Raw genomic sequence first — 21,451 nt, 5'->3', positions numbered from 1 at the left:
CCAATGCACAAGAACCACAGACATTTTTCTCCAAAAAAGGCTGGGAGGTGGCAAGCATTCAGAGACTACTAGATTATCTCTTCAAAAACAATGTCCAGTGACCTCAGATTTTAGGCAATAATTTTCTGTTGTCTGATTTTTAAAACCGGGTTTGAATCCTAGTTCTGCCTCTTAGCAGCCATGTGACCTTAAGCTGCTGCTTAAGCTTTGTGCTGCAACTTCCTCAACATACCCAATGATAAAGATTAAATTACTTAACACATTAAAAAAAAAAAAAAACACTGAGAGCAATACTGGCATATGGGAAATTATACTGGGAGAGGCAGGGATGAAATTAGGAGGACACCAGATTTTGGCCTGGATGACAAGATAAATGGTAGACAGAAGGAACATTCTGATGGTGGGGCGGCAGGAGTTTAGTTTTAGTTTTCTGCATTTGAGAGGACCATCAGCTGCAATCTGTGAACGGACCCAAGCCAGTTTGATTTTGCGTAACTATTAGGTTCTTCTTGGTTGATAACAATAAGGACCCAAAATGGATGAGAGTCTGCTATTCTCCTGTAGACTAGTATCAGGTTATACTAATGGCAAATCTCAGATCAACTTCTGCCATTCTGCAGTCTTTGATATTTAAGATAAGAATTTATTAGCAAACAGGCACAAAATAATTCACACAAACTGTTTTGTAAGGCTTACAGAGCCTTAGTACTCTGTCCCAGGGCTGGACTGTGGACTATGTAGGTTTCAGACACTGTCCGTGAAGATTCAGGCTATGGTAGCTCAGTTGGTTAAGCGTCCAACTCTTGGTTTCGGCTCAGGTCATGATCTCAGGGTTCGTGGTATCGAGCACCACATCAGGTTCCCCACAGACAGTGCAGAGCCTGCTGGGGACACTCTCTCTCTCTCCCTCTCTCTCTCTGCCCCTTCCCCACTTGCGTGCGCACATGCACTCTCTCTCTCAAAATAAATAAATAAACATAAAAGAAAAAGATTCACACTATGGACTCTGTCATTTCTCATACTGTATTCTTGTGAAGAGAGTATCTCAAAAGTATTCTATTCAATAAATACCAATGAAAAAAACATTATAACTTTAAACAGGTGACATACAGCTTTAAATTTATATAATACTTCTCCCACCTACTGCATCATTCCACTTCATAGCTTTCTAGCAAGGGAGGGAGAGACAAGGGGAAGAAAGAAATGTCCCTTCAGTTCTCATTCCTCTGCCCACTTGAAGGCTAAGTGGGCACATGAATTAAAGCCTTAAGAAGTGTTAAGCATCTATAAGAACCATTCAGATTGCAAGAACTATCACAGATTTCCTTTCTCTATTTTAATTAAAAATTTTCCTTGAAGCTTAGAGAGAGCTGGCAGCAAATCCTGATGAGACAGTACTTTAGAAAAATGAGGATTTACAAACAACCTCAGGTGACACATGTACCGACACCTGGGACAAAACCCACTCCAGGAAACCATTCCGAACTGGTGAACGGGCCAGTCCAGGGCTCAGTGGAGTTATGCCACTACTCTGCTGCCACCCAGTGGCGTGTAGGCACCAACGCACCTCACGGGGAAAGGAGCCCAGAGGAAGAGCTTGGCTCTTGTAAAGGACATGTTCTCTGGAACACAAAGTCAAGGGAGAAGTGCTGTCAAGCCTACCACAGCACCAAGGACATGCAGTGTAAACAGATGCATTCTTGGGAAGGGATGCATTAAAATAGGTATCAGGTTACTACAGTGAAGTCCTTACTCCACCTCAGACTGAGAACTGCTCCAAGGATTCCAGTGAAACCAAAGCCAGAAGACAGACCCAGGAGAGTCCAGGCTTACCTGCTTTGGGTCAGAGGCAGCAGCGCCAGGTGCTGGGGACTCCAATTCTACAGTCACAGGCCCATCATTCTGAATGTGGACTTGCATGTAGGCACCAAACTTGCCATCTGAAAGAGCAATGCAAACAGTTATGAGAGAGGGAAGCCCCAGGTTACTCCTATCTAAAAAGCCACCCAGATCAATGGGATCAGAAACGGGAGGAATACGACTAGACAGTAACCATGGGGAAAGGTGATCAACTCCAAAAATAGGGAGGGAAATGCAAAATTAAACAGCAGGGGTGCCACTGCATGCCCTACAGACTTGGCAAGAATGAAAAGATCTGAGAACACCAGGGTGGGGACATGTGGGCTTACGGGACTATAAAATAGCGGGAAGGTAAATTGGTTTAACCACTTTGGAGGGCATGGTGGTGCTTGAAGAAACTCTACAAGTCTGGAATTCCCCCCTGAAGAGTCTACTCAGAAACTCTTATACAAAAGGAATGTTTAAGGGTGTTTATTATGGCAGTGTTTATAACAGAAAAAGTGGACACAATCTGCCCCTCATTGGGGGATAAATGCATAAACTCTACTTTAATTCCTCAGTGGAATACTGTGTGGCAGCCATATCCATTATTTAATTAAATAATAATTAAGTTATTTATTATAAGTATTAATAAATTATATATATATAATATATATATACATATTACATATCTCTCTCTCTCTCTCTCTCTCCAAAAAAATGTGAGCAGGAAAGGTGAATGCCAAACACAGGACAGGAGCCACATTCATACTGAAGAGAAGGCAGAAACAGACCTCAGATAAATATGACTAACTGGGTAGTGAGTACACTAGTATCTACTTTCTGCATGCTTCATAATTTAAAATTTTCAAACAAATTAAATAGAAAAGGGAAAAGATAAGGTGAGGAGGGAGGTCCTGCTTCCTCACTGTTGGAACCATTCAGCTCCCTAGGACTCATTTCAAAATGGCTATGGGCTGCCCCAGAAAAGAGCACCTCTCTATGTCCTATTTCAAACCTTCTAACACTCAAACCCACTCAATTGTGTCTATCAATCCCCAAATGCTAAATTACACTTATAAAGAAAGCCAAGGGGTGGCTGGATGGCTTAGTCGGTTGAGCATCAGACTCTTGTTCTTGACTCAGGTTAGGTTTCATGGTTTCTGAGATCAAGCCCTGCATCAGGCTCAGCACTACCAAAGCAAGCCTGCTTGGGATTCTCTCTCTCTCCCTCTGCCCCTCCTCACCTCAGTCTCTCTCAAAATAAATAAATAAACTTAAAAAAAAAAAAAAAAAGCCAAGAATATGCCTTGAGAGATGATGCCATGGAATATGAGAATGTCAACTCCACACATCCAAGTACCAATGTTAAGCCCTGGGCCTAAACACTGTTGATGACACATACGGATGCTTACTCAAAGTAACACACTGGTCATGATAATTTCTCTCTAATAAATCCAAAGTAAGAGAAGAGCTGGGTCCTTGGGGCACCTAGGTGGTTCAGTCAGTTAAGCATCTGACTCTTGATTTCAGCTCAGATCATGATCTCACAGTTTGTGAGTTCCAGCCCTGAGATGGGGGTCTATGCTGACATCATGGGACCTACTTGGGATTCTCTCTCTCTCTCTCTCTCTCTCTCTCTCTCTCTCTCTCTCTCTGCCCCTCCCCTGCTCGTGCATGATTCTCTCTCCCTCTCTCTCTTCCTCTGTCTCTCAACATAATCAAAACTAAAAACATTTAAAAAAGAAAGAAAAGAGTTGGGTCCAGAGTGAAATAGAAGTCCTCAGAAACTGAGAACCATCAGGAACTCTTCTGCTGTCACCCACCATTAAGGAGCAAAGAGAGCATATGAGATCCAGTCCACATTTGAAAATCGCTCACCGCTTTTCACTCATAGCAACCCTGTGCCAGGCATGGCGCTAGAGATCAAAGACTCAGCTCAAAGGCACAGATAGCCCTGGCGCTCATGAACCCTGTGGTCTAGTATGGAAGACGGTTGGGCACATTGTGGTGACAATGCAGCATGGCAGAGACCTTGAGGGATTCTGGCTCTGCAGGCCAGAGGAGGGTCCAAATCCCCCTTGGGGGATTCTTGGATGAGGCTTCACAAGGTCCAGGACTTGAAGGACAACAAAGACCCAGGCTGGAAGAGGACAGGCCCCGCCCCAACAAGTTCTGAGTCCTGGGGCAACTTTCCTGACCTCCCAATGGCTCAGTTTCTTGCCTGTATCACAGGGATGCTAACAAGAGGGACTAAATCACAGGGAAAATGTAATGAAACAGTGCATGCAAGTGCTTAGGACAGCGGCTCACATATGGTGTGTGCAAAACCAGCATTTGCTCTTGTTCTTATAAGAAGTCATGTTTGAGAGGCTCCACACAACCAGAACCATGCTTCCCTGTGCCCTGCCAGGTATGCCTTGAATAAAGAATACCACGGTCACATACTTTTGGAAAACCACATTTGTTTGAACTCTCCCTTAGAGAATCACAAAGCACAGCAGCAAGTAATAGGCTGTCAAGACATCCTTGAGTAGAGAAATCTGTTTCGTTTCTTTACCCTGGTGGTTCCCAAACTCCCCTAGGCAAGGAGCTCTATTTTCACACAAAACATCCTTTAGAGGGCAAACGACCCTCTGGGAGAGGTCGAGGAAAAGAAAAGCACCAAATGGACACACTAACCCAGGGCAGGCCAGCTTGGAGCCTTTCTGGCTCCTTTCCTTCCTGGAGAGCAGCTATGCTCTCAGGTCCTGGGGTCCCTCCAGTACCAGACCCACCATTGCATGAGGAGATCTCTGTGAGCATTTGCTCCTACCACAACTACACAATTTTCATCTCTGATTCTTTCCCTGGTATCACTCCCTCCAAAGATCCTTACCCTCATGGAGGGTCTTAGCAAAATGGGCACACCAATGTTTTCTTCAACGTACAGACAGCAGCATTAAAAAATACATTAGAAGCACCCACGTTGTTCACAACTTTTACAGGCAAGATTAACTTAGTTCCTACTGGGTAGCCCAATGTGCTCAAACAATGGTGACTTTTCTTGAACTCCTATCAGATTAAAGTGGCCATTCAAATCTACAGAGCGTTTGTTTTATCCATGTCAGACTAGCAAAAAAGACATCAGCTGGGAAGGAAATCATGTGTTTAATTGCATGCTAAAATTATGGCTACAATTAGTAGCAAATTTCAGCCGCTGCACTCCTCAGGGAAGCTGAAGGCAGACTCAGGAGGAAAGGAATTATTTCCGACCTTGAATTTCTGTTGCCAGGATTACAGCATATGCTTCACCGTGTTTATCATTCCAAGTAGTGAGAAATTTATCTTCTTTTCCTGTTTTTCTTCAGTTATGAACAGAACTATTATCTGAACTTCCATTTGTACAGACAATAAATCCAAAGACATGTTTTAAGAGGTCTTAACATGGGTACATTTTTTACAGTTCAGATCAAAGAGTAAAGCCCCATGAAAAATTATACTGGCCAGGGGAAATAAAAACATTTTTAAAAAATAATCTTAAAAGACAGCAACAAATCTGCAAAACTACATCTGGGCTCCAGTGGTGATATGATCAAGTCGTCCTTAAATATAAGTCCCAGGGTTCTATCCAGAGCTGGAGGAGAAGCACGTGTCAGGCATGTTTGTGCCACATGCTCCAGCTGGAAAACTCCCAGCTATGAGCCCCAAACCTGCTGTGACCTGGTTTCCAGCAGCCACTATCCAAGGGCCTTACCAGCTCCAAACCAATGCGCCCCGTTAATGTGCGAAGGCTGACATCCCTCCCTTGCAACAATGCTTGACTGACAGTCACCACTCCCCAAGAAGCCCTGCCCTGCCTCTCCGTGCCCGTTTGTTCAAGGATGATAGCAGGACAGTCACCACAAGGAAGATGCATGTTAGTACAGGCATCGCACTGGGTCCACAGCCAGGCAGTCAGAGTACAGGAAATGTGAGTCTCTGTTACTACTGTCATTCCCACCACTCTCCATGGTAGAATATGGACAAATGGGGGCAGGGAGAGTGCAGGAGGCAAGAAAACCATACCGAAAGAACATGCTACTGAAGAAAAATGGAGAACAAAAGGCATGATGGTCATTTCTTGGCCTGGCTGGGAGCAAGCCCACTCATTCTGCTTTCCAGAGCCAGCCTGCAATGGCCAAGATCAGGCTAGGACTCAGCCTACCTCTAGGGACCAGCCTACCTTTGGGCCAGCCCATCTAAGTACATCCCCAAAGGCAGCTCCCTCTGTCACTAAGGCAAAGTCCTCACCACCAAGGCTACCTCTTTGTTCTACCTTAAAGCTATTCAGAGCCTGGGCAGGCACAGAAGAGGGTTATTTTTTTTTAATGTTTATTTATTTTTGACAGAGAGACAGAGCATGAACAGAGGAGGAGCAGAGAGAGAGAGAGAGAGAGAGAGAGAGACAGAGAGAGAGAGAGACAGAGAGACAGAGAGACAGAATCCAAAGCAGGCTCCAGGCTCTGAGCTGTCAGCAGAGAGCCCGACACGGGGCTTGAACTCACAGACCGCGAGATTATGACCTGAGCCAAAGTTGGACGCTCAACCGAGCCACCCAGGCACCCCAGAAGAGGGTTATTGATGGGGGACCCAACATCGGGTGCATAGGCTGGGAACCAAGAAATCAAGAAAATGTGTGGAAGTGAGGTACTCAAAATAAGCATGTGGCAAGGCGAGGGCCACTGCAGCTAAAGGAGTGTGGTCTAGACCCACAGGCTTGCATCACACCTGGAGCCCAGAGGAGTGTGACCCTGGTGGGCCACAGGTACTATGGCAGCTCTGTCCACCAGCATAGAACTGCTTCTCTAGAGTGCTCCTGGCCCTATATCCCCAGAGGGCTCGGCCAATTCAGGGTGCCACCAGTAGGGCACGGATTCCCAGGTGGGCTGATCTGGCTCAAGGGAGCCTGTAAAGCAGAGGCATGGGCTCTGGGAGCCATCAGCAAAGACCAGCAGCTCCAGCAATGGCACTTCCTAAATGACTTAGCTGGAAAATTATTCAGTTATCAGAGAAAGAGTACATGGCAGACCCTGTCAGCCAAGTTTCTCTGAGAATGAGAGCCAAGCCTAGGTCGACAGCATTAGAACCACTGTCAGATTCCATTCCATGTCCAGGCCCATGGAGGGAACTCAAACAGCGATCTCTGGAACTTGTGGCTTCTCCTCAGACTCAGTCCCCCTTACCAGTGGTCTCTGCTTATCTGTGCTTATCTCTGTTGTGGTTCAATCCACTCAAGAGAAATACCTCCTCTGAGCAGCAGATGTCTCAGGTGTGGGATTCCATGGCCAGAGACAATGGGGAACGAGTCCCGTGGCCCAGGATGGAAAGTGCCTACTCCCAGGAGTCAGGGTACCTGTCACCAAAGGGGGCCAGCCCAATTCCAAACCAAAGAGCTGGAAACAGGGGCTTCCAGGGGAAATGGCCTACAATTAATCTCTCACTAGGATATTAAACTCTCATCTGAGCTAAAGTTCTGAAGTCAGATTCAAGGCAATTGTTATAGCCCTCCTTGCATTACAAGGAAGCTCAAGGCAAAGTTTTCTCTGACCATCAGGGCTTTGCTTGGATATCTCTGAGCTCTACTGGGGTCCCAGGCATCATTCTATCTGGGATAACTGCATGGAAGGCGACCAGGTCTCCACACTGAGGCACCAGTGAGCCTGTGTGGGGACAATGTAATGTCTGAGGCCCCAGCGGACCTACATGGGCCTTGTGCAATGCCTGTGCAGACCTACTGAAAGAGCCTGATCCCACGGGGCAAGGACACCCTTCCACCACCATATCATCACTCAGGGGCTTCCATGAGGCTCGGCCAGTTAACGTGTCTGACTCTTGGTTTCAACTCAGGTCATGATCTTACAGTTTGAGGGTTCAAGCCCCACATCAGGCCCTGTGTTGATAGTTCAGCCTGCTTGGGATTCACTCTCTCTCTCCCTCTCTCTGCCCCTCCCCTGCTCATTCTCTCTCTCTCTCTCTCTCTCTCTCTCAAAATAAATAAACATTAAAAAAAAAAAAAAAGTCTGTCCAGCAAACAATCCCTTAAAGCAAGGTCAAAGAACAAATAACAAAATGGATGAAAAATATCTACAACTCACAGCATATATTAAAAGCTCACAGAAATAGGGTTGCCTGAGTGCCTCAATTGGTTAAGCATCCAACATTGGCTCAGGTCATGATCTCACGGTTTGTGGATTTGAGCCCTGAGTGAAGCTCTGTACTGACAGCTCAGAGCCTGGAGCCTGCTTTGGATCCTGTGTCTCCCTCTCTTCCTGTCACTCCCACACTCATGCTCTGTCTCTCTGTCTCTCACAAATAAATGTTTAAAAAAAAAAGGAGCGGGGGGCAAGATGGCAGAACGGCATGTAAGTTTTTTTGCATCTCTCGTCTTTGAAATGCAGCCAGGTCAACACTAAACCATCTTGCACACCCTGAAAACTGATTTGAGGATTAACACAACAATTAGCACAACCTGAACCACAGAAATCAGCAGGTACATGGCATGGAGAGGTGAACTGGGGGATAGAGAAGCTGTGGAGGGCAGGGAACTGTTCTGCTTGTGGAGAGAGGACAGAGACGGGGTGGAGGGGGGAGGGAAGTACGGGAAAGCACCCCCACCTCCATAAGCAGTTAGAGAGGAAAGGAAAAGTATACAAGGGACTGAACAACAAAGAGAGAAAGGCGAAAGGGAGGGTTTAAATTCCCTTAAGACTCTATAAACAGGGGGAGTGCAGAGTCTGAAACTCCACAGCTTGATAACTGGCGTTGCTCTAGTGGGAAGGGCGAATTCCCAAGAGCAGAGAGCAAGGTCCAAGGGGTCCTCGGGCCACAGAGGGAGAGGCAATTCCCCTGCTGGGAGGACATTTGGTAGAGGCTGTGCCGCTCCCCAACAGGCAAAGGTCCCAGCAGATCCTGGGGAACCACATTTGCTGGTGTTGGAACAAGGACGTTAAGGGGGAAGTCTCATGTCAGATGTGTGTTGTGATTTTCCATAATCCCCAAAATGCTGCTGCTACACGATTGTGTGAACTTTTTCTGGGGCAGGCTGGCACCTAGCCACAGCATTGGCCGCAGCTGGGCATTGGCCGCAGCATGATCCCACGAACATTCCTGGGGTCAGGTAGGCACCCAGCCATTGCCTGGTGAGATCCTCCTTTGGAGGGTGAGAACAGGTCATAGCTGCAGTCCTTCAGATGTGAGGGGTTGGGAAACAGCTGCATCTGAGATAAAACTCAGGAGGGAGGTGGAGCCTGGCAGCCTGACGGCTTGGTCACGGACAGTGTAAAAGTTGGAGTGGACAGAAGCCTAAGACAAAGGCAGGTGCTTGATTGCCAGGAGGGGAGAAAACAGAGCTCTGATACTAGAGACTGGGTAGCTGGGTGACATCATTTTCACCCCTCCTATGTATGCACATACACGACTACATGCACCACAACGGTCCACCCCAGTAAACTAAGCAGCGCCATCTAGTGAAGAACAGAGCACTAAGCCCCACCCAACTGGGCCAACTATGCTCTTGAGGAACACCACAAGTCTCTCCACCTGCTTAGTTTACAGACCATAAAGTGCTTCATAGTTTGACTTCTAGGGGAAACCGATGTAATTTTAATCATATTTTAGTCTGTTTGCTGGTCCATCTATTTAATTTTTTTCTTTCTTATTCTTGAATACAGAAAGAGAAAAAAATCATTTTTATTTTCCATTTTTATTAAAAAGATTTTTCTTTAATTTTTTTCTTGTATGTTTTTTATTTTTTTGTAAATTTTTTAAATTCTAGTTTATGTTCATCATTTCATTTTGTTCTATTTTACTCTATTCTTTTTTTCAAATTTTCAAATGTTTTCCTTTTTATTTTTTATTTTTTCCTTTTTTTTTTAATCTTTTCCTTTTTTCTCTAATCAAGCTCCTTTCAACAAGCAGACCATAACACACCTAGGATCTACCATCCTTTATTGATTTTTTTGTGTTGTTTTTAATTATTTTTTTCTCTGTTAATTCCTTTTCTTCCTTCAAAATGACAAAATGAAGGAATTCACCCCAAAAGAAAGAACAGGAAGAAATGACAGCCAGGGACTTAACACAGATACAAGCAAGATGTCTAACCAGAATTTAGAATCACGATAATAAGAATACTAGCTGGGGTTGAAAACAGAATCCCTTTCTGTGGATTCTAATTTCATCCTAAAGTAGTAGAATACACATTCTTCTCCGTGCACATGGAACATTCTCCAAAACAGATCACATAGTGGAACACAAGAAGTAAAAGTGAGTCAGGATGAAATAAAAAATTCTATAACTGAGCTACAATCTCAAATGGGAGCCACAGCAGCAAGGATGGATGAAGCATAGAAGTGAATCAGTGATACAGAGGACAAACTTCTGGAGAACAACGAAGCAGAAAAAAAGAGGAAGACTAAGGCAAAAGAGCACGATTTAAGAATTCGAGAAATCAGTGACTCATTAAAAAGGAGTAACATCAGAATCATAGGGGTCCCAGAAGAGGAAGACATAAAGGGGTAGAAGGGCTATGTGAGCAAATCATAGCAGAAAACTTCCCTAACCTGGAGACAGACACAGACATCAAAATCCAGGAAACACAGAGGACTCCCAATAGATTCAACAAAAACCGACCATCAACAAGGCATATCATAGTCAAATTTACAAAATACTCAGGCAAGGAAAGAATCAGGAAAGCAGCAAGGGAAAAAAAAAAAAAAAGTCCTTAACCTACAAGGGAAGACAGATCAGGTTCACAGCAGACCTATCCACAAAAAGTTGGCAGGCAATAAAGGAGTGGCAGGATATATTAAATGTGCTCAACTGGAAATATGCAGCCAAGAATTCTTTATCCAGCAAGGCTGTCATTCAAAATAGAAGGAGAGATAAAAAGTTTCCCAGAAAAACAAAAATTAAAGGAGTTTATGACCACTAAACCAGCCCTGCAAGAAATTTTAAGGGGAACTCTCTGAAGGGAGAAAATGCAAGGAAAAAAAAAAAAAAGACCAAAAGCAACAAAGACTAGAAAGGAACAGAGAACAACACAAAAAACCTCAACTCTACAATCAACATAATGGCAATAAATTCACATATTTCAGTACTCATTCTAAACGTCAATGGACTGGGGCGCCTGGGTGGCGCAGTCGGTTAGGCGTCCGACTTCAGCCAGGTCACGATCTCGCGATCCGTGGGTTCAAGCCCCGCGTCAGGCTATGGGCTGATGGCTCAGAGCCTGGAGCCTGTTTCCGATTCTGTGTCTCCCTCTCTCTCTGCCCCTCCCCCGTTCATGCTCTGTCTCTCTCTGTCCCAAAAATAAAAAACGTTGAAAAAATAAAAATAAAAAAAATAAACGTCAATGGACTAAATGCTTCAATCAAAAGACATAGGGTATCAGAATGGATAAGAAAACAAAATCTGTCTATATGCTGTTTACAAGAGACCCACTTTAGACCTAAAGACACCTTCAGATTAAAAGTAAGGATATGGAGAATAATCTATCATGCTAATGGTCACCAAAAGAAAGCCGGATTATATCAGACAACCTAGACTTTAAAATAAAGACTGCAACAAGAGATGAAGAAGGGCATTATATCATAATTAAGGGGTATATCCACCAAGATCTAACCATTGTAAACATTTATGCTCCAAACGTGGAAACATCCAAATGTATAAATCAATTAATTACAAACATAAAGAAATTAATTAATAATAATACCGTAATACTAGGGGACTTCAACACCCCACTTACAACAATGGACAGATCATCTAAACAGAAAATCAACAAAGAAACAGGGCTTTGAATGACACACTGGACTAGATGGACTTAACAGATATATTCAGAACATTTCATCCTAAAGCAGAATACACATTCTTCTCCAGTGCACATGGAAAATTCTCCAGAATAGATCACATGGTGAGACACAAATCAGCCCTCAACAAGTACAAAAAGATCAAGATCATACCGTGCATATTTTCAGACCACAACGCTATGAAACTCGAAACCAACCACAAAAAAAAAAAATGTGGAAAGATAACAAATACTTGGAGACTAAAGACCATCCTACTAAAGACTGCACAGGCTAACCAAGAAGTTAAAAAGGAAATTAAAAAGTATATGGAAGCCAATGAAAATGATAACAGCACAGCCCAAAACCTCTGGGATGCAGCAAAGGCAGTCATAAGAGGAAGTATGTAGCAATCCAGGCCTTCCTAAAGAAGGAAGAAAGGTCTCAGTTACACAACCTAACTTTACACCTTAGATAGCTGTAAAAAGAATAGCAAATAAAACCCCAAACCAGCAGAAGACAGGAAATAATAAAGGTTAGAGCAGAAATCAATGCTATCAAAACCAAAACAAAAAACAACAACAACAACAACAAAACAGTGGAACAGATCAATGAACCAGGAGCTGGTTCTTTGCAAGAATTAACAAAACTGATAATCTCCTAGCCGTTTGATCAAAAAGAAAAAGGAAAGGACCCAAATAAATAAAATCAAGAATGAAAGAGGAGAGACCACAACCAACACAGCAGCAATACAAACAATAAGACAATATTATGAGCAATTATACACCAATAAAATGGGTAATCTGGAAGAAACGGACAAATTCCTAGAAACATATACACTACCAAAACTGAAACAGCAAGAAATAGAAAATCTGAACAGACCATAACCAGTAAAAAAAAAAAATTAGTGGCCAAAAATCTGCCAAAAAATAAGAGTCCAGGGCCAGATGGCTTTCCAGGGGAATTCTACCAAACATTTAAGGAAGAGTTAAAACCTATTCTCTTGAAGTGTTCCAAAAAACAGAAATGGAAGGACAGCTTCCAAACTCTTTCTATGAAGCCAGCATCACCTTGATTCCAAAACCAGACAGAGACCCCACTAAAAAGGAGAACTGTAGACCAATTTCCCTGATGAACATGGATGCAAAAATCCTCAACAAGATACTAGCCAACCGGATCCAACAATACATTAAGAGAATTATTCACCACAACCAAGTGGGATTTATACCTGGGATGCAGGGCTGATTCAATATCCACTAAACAATTAACATGATGTATCACATCAATAAAATAAAGGACAAGAACCACATGATCTTCTCAATAGATGCAGAGAAAGCATTTGACAAAATACAACATCCTTTCTTGATAAAACCCTCAAGAAAGTAGGGATAGAAGGATCATACCTCAAGATCATAAAAGCCATACATGAAAGACCCACCGCTAATATCCTCAATGGGGAAAAAGTGAGAGCTTTCCCCCCTAAGGTCAGGAACATAACAGGGATGTCCACTCTCACCACTGTTATTCAACATAGTATTGGAAGTCCTAGCTTCAGCAATCAGACAACAAAAAGAAATAAAAGGCATCCAAATCGGCAAGGAGGTAGTCAAACGTTCACTCTTCGCACACGACATGATACTCTAATGGAAAACCCAAAAGATTCCACCTAAAAACTGCTGGAACTGATTCATGAATTCAGCAAAGTAGCAGGTTATAAAGTCAAGGCACAGAAATAGGTTGCATTCCTATACCCCAACAATGAAGCAACAGAAAGAGAAATTAAGGAATCGATCCCATTTACAATTGCACCAAAAACCATAAAATACCTAGGAATGAATCTAACCAAAGAGATGAAAAATCTGTACACTGAAAACTATAGAAAGCTTATGAAAGAAATTGAAGAAGACACAAAAGAGGAAAAATATTCCATGATCCTGAATAGGAAGAACAAATATTGTTAAGATGTCAATATTACCCAAAGCAATCTACATATTCAATGCAATCCCTATCAAAATAACACTAGCATTCTTCACAGAGCTAGAATAATCCTAAAATTTGTATGGAACCAGAAAAGACCCTGAATAGCCAAAGCAATCTTGAAAAAGAAAACTAAAGCTGGAGGCATCACAATCCCGGACTTCAAGATGTACTACAAAACCGTAATCATCAAGACAGCATGGCTGGCACAAAAACAGACACTCAGAGCAGTGGAACAGAACAGAGAACCCAGAAATGGACCCACAAACGTATGGCCAACTAATCTTTGACAAAGCAGGAAAGAATATCCAATGGAATAAAAACAGTCTCTACAGCAAATGGTGCTGGGAAAACTGGACAACGACATGCAAAAGAATGAACCTGGACCACTTTCTTACACTAGACACAAAAATAAACTCAAAATGAAGGACCTAAACGTTACAACAGGAAGTCATCAAAATCCTCAAGGAGAAAGCAGGCAAAAACCTCTTTGACCTCGGCCACAGCAACTTCTTACTCAACATGTCTCTGGAGGCAAGGGAAACAAAAGCAAAAATGAGCTACTGGGACCTCATCAAAATAAAAAGCTTCTGCACAGCAAAGGAAACAATCAGCAAAACTAAAAGGCAACCAACAGAATGGGAGAAGATATTTGCAAATGACAGATCAGATAAAAGGGTTAGTATCCAAAATCTATAAAGAACTTATCAAACTCGACACCCAAAAAGCAAATAATACAGTGAAGAAATGGGCAAAACACATGAAAAGACACTTCTCCAAAGAAAACATCCAGATGGACAACCAACACATGAAAAAATGCTCAACATCATTCATCATCAGGGAAATACAAATCAAAACCACAATGAGATACCACCTCACACCTGTCAGATGCCTAACATTAACAACTCAGGAAACAACAGGTGTTGGCAAGGATGTGGAGAAAGAGGATCTCTTTTGCACTGCTGGAATGCAAACTGGTGCAGCCACACTGGAAAACAGTATGGAGGTTCCTCAAAAAATTAAAAATAGAACTACCCTATGATCCAGCAAATGCACTACTAGGTATTTATCCAAGTGACAGAGATGTGCTGTTTCAAAGGGGCACATGCACCCCAATGTTTATAGCAGCACTATCAACAGTAGTCAAAGTATGGAAAGACTACACTGCCCATATGGAAAATGTCCACTGACCAATGAATGGATAAAGAATACGTGGTATATATACGTACATATGTATGTATACACATATGCATATACATACGTATGCATTATATGTATATGTATACATGTACGTATACACATACATATATACATTTATACATACATGTGTACATGTGTATATGTACATACACATATATACGTATATATGTATGCTGCACACACACACACATATACACACAATGGAATACTACCAGGTGATGAAAAAGAATGAAATCTTTCCATTTGCAACAATGTCGATGGACCTAGAGAGTATTATGCTAAGCAAAGTAATTCGGTCAGAGAAAGAGATCATATTTTTTCACCACATGTGGAATCAAGAAACACAACAGATAACAGAGGGGAAAGGAAGGAAAAATAAAGGATTTTTTAAAACAGAGAGGGAGGCAAACCATAAGAGACTCTCAAATACAGAGAACAAACTGAGGGTTGCTGGAGGGGAAGTGGGTAGAGGAATGTGTTAAATGGGTGATGGGCATTGAGGAGGGCACTTTTTGGGATGAGCACTGGGTATCATACGTAAGAGATAAATCACTGGGTCTACTCCTGAAGCCAAGATTGCACTGTATGTTAATGAAATTGAATTTAAGTTTTAAAAAATAATAATGGTGAGTTGAAAGATACCGAAAATTTGTTCTTATAAGCAATAGATACTCTTACTGCTTCAGACAGAAAACTGGTTGATATAAAATCAAAAGGACATCATGATGATGTGGTAGTTAGTTAAGAGCAGGAATCTATAACTCAACTGCTTGGCTTGAGTTCTAGCTTTGTCATTTGTGATTTTTGACCTCTCTGTGCCTCAGCTTTCTCATCTGCAACACAGGGATAACACTGTAGGGTTTTCGTGAGGACTGAATGCAGTAACAGACTACAACCTAAAGCATAGTAAGTGCTACATGAATGTTGGCTATCGTAGTTTGTGGAGTTCCAGGGAAATTCCAAGCTCTGACAGAGCCGTGGAAGAATTATTTGAAAAGTTAAATGAAAATATTGAAAAGACAAGCTATCATCTGAGGAAAGTGTTCTATGTTGGAAAAAAAGTATTTTAGAGGCAAACATCTTAGAAATGATGTATATCCAACTAAGAAAAATCAGTAACAATTATAAAGCAACAAATGATTGATAATTGGTTGGAAAGAAAAGAGAGGAAGAAGAGGAGAAGAAAAAGGAGGAAAAGAATAGGTTGCAGGGAAAGTTTTTCTGTTATTTATCATTCGAGAATTTCAGAGGCATTCATAAACACCAAAATCAGAAATAAAGAATGTTGGAAAAGACAACTTTAATTTTTAATACTCTTAAAGGTGCTTAGACAATGAAGTTCTTTGTTTCTGGAAAGAGATTCCCAATGAAGAGATATCTTTTGTTTAAACTTCACTGGACACTTCCTTTTCTATATAAGGTCTTTGGGATCTTACAGATAGATATTTTATATTTTTTCATATATATGATTTATTACATATGTGATACATACATAAAGAAGTATAATAAAAAATGAACATGTATGGAACTGTCATCCACTTAACAGTTGGAATTGTATCTATATGTGCCCTTTCCCTAGCTCATTCATTCCCTAGCTTCTTTATCAATATATTGTTTAGCTGTTCTTATTTTTAAGCATTTTTTTAAATGTTATCATGCTGTATGTATTATTCTATGACTTATTGTTCTCATTTAGCATTCAAGTATTCATCTATAATGATACATGAATGGTAACTTCATTTATTTTCACCTACATTGAAAAGATATTCCACAATTAATCATATTCCTATCAATGGCATTTTGATTGTTTCAGATTTTTTGCTCTTACAAACAGTGCTACTTGGAACATTCTTGCATTTGTCTGTTTTTTCTAGCTTTATCAATCTATAATTGACAAATAAAAATTGTATGTATTTATGGTTAAAAAAAAAAAAACCAGTAAAGAAATAGGCAGAAGACACAAATACACGTTTTACCAAAGAAGACATCCAGATTGCTAACAGACACATGAAACAATGTTCAACATCACTTACCATCAGGGAAATACAAATCAAAACCACAATGAGGTACCACCTCACATCTGTCAGAATGGCTAAAATGAACAACACAAGAAATAGGTGTGGGCAAAGACACAGAGAATGGGGAATCCTCTGACACTGCTGGTGGGAATGCAAACTGGTGCAGCCACTCTGGAAAACAGTGTGGAGGTTCCTCAAAAAGTTAAAAACAGAACTACCTTACAACCCAGCACTATTAAGTATTCACCCAAACGATACAGATTCAAAGGGGTACCTGCATCTCAATGGTTATAGCAGCATTATCCACAAGAGCCAAATTATGGAAAGAGCCCAAATGTCTACTGACTGATGAATAGATACAGACAATGTAGTATACACAAAGACACACACACATACACACACCACTCATATACACAAAATGGAATATTACTCAGCCATCAAAAAGAATGAAATCTTGGGGTGCCTGGGTGACTCAGTCGGTTAAGTGTCTGACTTCAGCTCAGGTCATGATTTCACAGTTTTTGAGTTCAAGTCCCGCATCAGGCTCTGTGCTGACGGCTCTGAGTCTGGAGCCTACTTCAAAATCTGTGACTCCCTCTCTTTCTGCCCCTCCACCGCTCATGCTCTGTCTCTGTCTCTCAAAAAATAAATAAACGTTAAAAAAAATATTTTTTTTTAATTAAAAAAAAATTTTTTTTCAACATTTTTTATTTATTTTTGGGACAGAGAGAGACAGAGCATGAACGGGGGAGGGGCAGAGAGAGAGGGAGACACAGAATCGGAAACAGGCTCCAGGCTCTGAGCCATCAGCCCAGAGCCCGATGCGGGGCTCGAACTCACGGACTGCGAGATCGTGACCTGGCTGAAGTCGGACGCTTAACCGACTGCGCCACCCAGGCGCCCCAAAAAAATTTTTTAAAAAAATGAAATCTTGCCATTTGCAATGACGTGGACTGAACTAGAGTGTATTGTATCACATAAATAAGTACCTATGATTTCACTCATATGTGGAGTTTAAGAAACAAGCAGATGAACACATGGGAAGGGGAGGGGAAAAAAGATAGAGGGTGCCTGGGTGGTTCAGTCGGTTGAGTGTCCCACTCTTGATTTCAGCTCAGGTCATGATTCCAGGGTCATGGGATTTAGCTCTGCACTGCAAGTGGAGCTTGCTTAAGATTCTCCCTCTCTCCCTCTTCTCCTCTCCCCAGCTCCAGCCCTCTCTCTCTCTAAAACTTAAAAAAAAAAAAAAAATTAATATTTTATCAAAAAAGAGAGAGAGAGAAAGAAAAATGCAAATCAAAACCACAGTGATGCACTTCACACCCAGTAGGATGCCTATAATCATTAAAAAAAAAAAAAAAGGAAATAACACGTGTTGGCAAAGATGCAGAGAAATCAGAACCCTCACTGCTGGTGGGAATGCAAAATGTCACTGTGGTAAACAATTTGGCAGTGCCTCACTAAACAGAATTACTGTATGATCCAGCAATTCCACATCTGAGTATATAACTAACAAAATGGAAAGTGAGTGTTCAAACAAAAAGTTGTACACGAGTTTACAGCAGCCCTATTCACAACAGCTAAAAGGTTGGGAACAAGCTAGGTGTCCAACAATGAATGCACAGATAAACAAAACATGATATATTCATGCAAAGGAATATTCTTCATGCAAAGAAATGAAGTACTGATAAATGTTACAATGTATGCATATAGACACGCACAATGTATGTTCAAAGGATGAACCTTGAATACATTATGCTAAGACAAAGAAGCCAGACACAAAAGGCTGCATATGGTATGGTTCCATTTGTACAAAACATCCAGATGAGGCAAATCCAGAGACCAAAAGCAGATTCATGGTTTCTAGGCCTAGGAGTGGGGGAGAATGGGGAGTGATTGGTTAATGGGTACAGGGTCTCCTTATTTAGGGTGATGAAAATGTTTTGAAACTAGACAGTGGTGATGGTTGCACAACACTGTGAATACACTATCACTGAACTCTATGCTTTAAAATGCTTCATTTCATGTTACGTGTATTTTACCACAATAAAAAAAAATGTTAATTTTAGAAAGAACACTGAAAATAAAAAATAAGTGACTGATTTAAAGCTCAAATGACAAGCTAAACTCCAGACTGGACACAGTCAAAGAAAAATTAGTAAACTGGAGGATCCCCTCAGGGCACAACAAAGAGAGAGAAAGCAACTGAGATACCATATCATGTACACTATTCATTTGTTTTATAGACCCTTTGCACAAAATATAAAGAGGGCCAACTAATTTATCAACATTTCTGAATTTGTAGACCCCAAATCAATATGGTTTTAAAATATTCCTATTTTAAACTTCACTGCACAAGAAAAGGGGGCTGACCCCTCAATTCACGACAAAAGGATGAAGAGGGCTCAGGAATTGAAATAAAAGGGGTAAAGGGGAATAAAGACAGGTGGGAGAAGGAGCCCAGAGAGGAAGCAGCTGAATGGGACAGCAGAGCCACTGCCTGTCCTCATCACCCTGGGCCCAGGGACGCTCGTCACACAAAATAACTGAGTGCCTACAGTGTATAAGGCACTCTGCCATTATGCAGGGTACTGGACCACCACCACAATGATGACACTGGTTTTAAGGTGGCCCCAGACAGTTAGGTGGGGAAAGGAGAACTGGTAAAAGTAGGCTGTTGTTCACCTTGGAAAATCAACTAAGCCAATCAAGGAATCATGAAAAGCTAGGATTTAAAAACAAAAACGGATATGGTTTTGCCATTTGGGCAAACGGAATGTAAACTGTAGCCACAGAGATGATGCAGTTAGTCTGAGACCTAAGAGAGACAGGCAGAAATAAATAGGGAAGCTGGTTAGCCAATCACTGAAGAGAATGAATGAAAAGGAAGGAGTGACAGAAAACTGATTTGACCAACATCAGTCACACATATGCATCACACTTCACAAGAGCCATCGGCCTGTGTCGCCATCCACCAGTCTTGCCATTTATTTACTATTATTTTTTTAAGTTTATTTATTTACTTTGAGAGAGACAGAGACAGAGACAGAGCACATGAGCAGGGGAGGGGCGGAAAGAGCGGGGGGTGAGAGAGAATCCAAGCAGGCTCTCTCTGCACTACCAGCACAGAGCCCAACATGGGGCTCAAAACACGAACTGCGAGATCCTGACCTGAGCCAAAGTCAAGAGCCGGACGCTTAACCGACTGAGCCACCCAGGCGCCGCTTGCCATTTATCATCAATGAAGATGTGATCCCATGTTATGATTTCCTAAATTTACATCAACAGTAATGCCTCTGGCATCACAGCCCTTGCCAAAGTATACAAAACAGGCTTCCACTGAAAGCTCACTCAGGCTGCTAACGTGCTTTATGCAGTAAAAAGAGTAGAAAATTAAACAAATCTATAAACTAAATTAAACAATAACCACAAGCAAACACTAGATGTGGGCTTCCTCCTCCTGTGCCTTCTCTCTGCATTACGAACCTTTAGGAGACCTGGACACAATGGATGCCCCACGGAGTGAACAGAGCTGAGGCAATCACAAAGCTGCTGCACTCCTGAAATGTCGTTCAACGTTTCTCTAGCCCTTTGCAGCCCACAACAGATCAGTCCCCACAGAGAATACACAGGTAGCTCTTTTTAATGTCATGGCAGCTTTGGATTTGCTCAACGAAGCCTGCAGGTGATTGCTTTCCTAGGCCCATTACAAATGTCTCAGAGTTGGAACAAGAAACAGAGATCTTGAGAGCAGAGATCTCTCTTTTCAATTATTCCATTTTGGTATAACACTTACTTTTTCCTAACTATAAAAGCAATGCATGCTCAATACTCAACTTTAGGAGCATTTAATGCCTCCCACTGAACACCACTTTCAGCGCCCATCTGAAGGATGGGGATTCCCGAGGGGCTGCTGAGGGGCACATTTGAAACCAGTTTCCTGGGTCCACTCAATCAGTCTGAGTGTCCAATAAAGCACCCTTAACCTCTGGCTCATCCTGCAGTAGAGGGCAAAAACTGATGAATGTATGCATTAGGTTTATCACCCCTAAAGCAATTACGGAAGAAGAGCCAGAGAACAGGAAAAACCCTTTGAAAGCACCAGAGTTATGAACTGTGCAGGATTAAAAATGGCCACAAACTCTGACATTCCTTCTATTGCAAGGTGGGTCTACATCCCTCTCCTGGAATCTGGATGGGCTATGAGACTGCTTTGGCCAATAGCATATGGCAGAACTGATGCTGCACCCCTTTCCGGGCCTGGCCTCAGGGGGCTGGCACTTTCATCTCCTGTCTGTTGAAACACCTGCTCCTGGAGTGCTTGTAGTGGGAGAAGCCAGCTACAATGTTAGAAATCCAATCACCCTGGGGCGCCTGGATGGCTCAGTTGGTTGAGCATCCAACTCTTGACTTTGGCTCAAGTCATGATCTCACGATTCGTGAGTTCAAGCCCCCTGTACATCTCTGTGCTGACAGTGCAGAGCTTGCTTAGGATTCTCTCTCTCTCCTTCTCTCTGCCCCTCCCCTACCTGCTCACGTGCACTCTCTCTCAAAAAAAGTAAATAAACTTAAAGAAAGAAAGAAAGAAAGAAAGAAAGAAAGAAAGAAAGAAAGAAA

At 42.1% G+C, this 21,451-nt stretch overlaps 1 protein-coding gene across 4 annotated transcripts in view; it reads right to left on the bottom strand.

Moving 5' to 3' along the window:
* Positions 1-21,451, bottom strand: part of DTD1 (D-aminoacyl-tRNA deacylase 1) — a 200,969-nt gene that overhangs the window by 166,825 nt on the left and 12,693 nt on the right. For 3 of the 4 annotated variants that reach the window (XR_005782163.1, XM_040447817.1, XM_040447818.1), the window contains exon 4: positions 1,834-1,940. Coding sequence is in view for 3 of the 4 variants with exons in the window: in XM_040447817.1 (XP_040303751.1) it covers positions 1,834-1,940 (107 nt within the window). In the remaining variant the exon portion in view is untranslated. Of the gene's footprint in view, positions 1-1,110; positions 1,113-1,833; positions 1,941-21,451 lie in introns of all 4 variants that reach the window. The other variant, XM_040447819.1, reaches the window with a different exon arrangement.

Source organism: Herpailurus yagouaroundi, unplaced genomic scaffold (assembly GCF_014898765.1).
Source record: "Herpailurus yagouaroundi ecotype Mexico unplaced genomic scaffold, PumYag 196, whole genome shotgun sequence".
NCBI classification, from domain to species: Eukaryota; Metazoa; Chordata; class Mammalia; order Carnivora; family Felidae; genus Herpailurus; species Herpailurus yagouaroundi.
The sequence above is the reverse complement of the archived record's forward strand: the minus strand, read 5'-3'. Positions and strand labels throughout refer to the sequence as shown.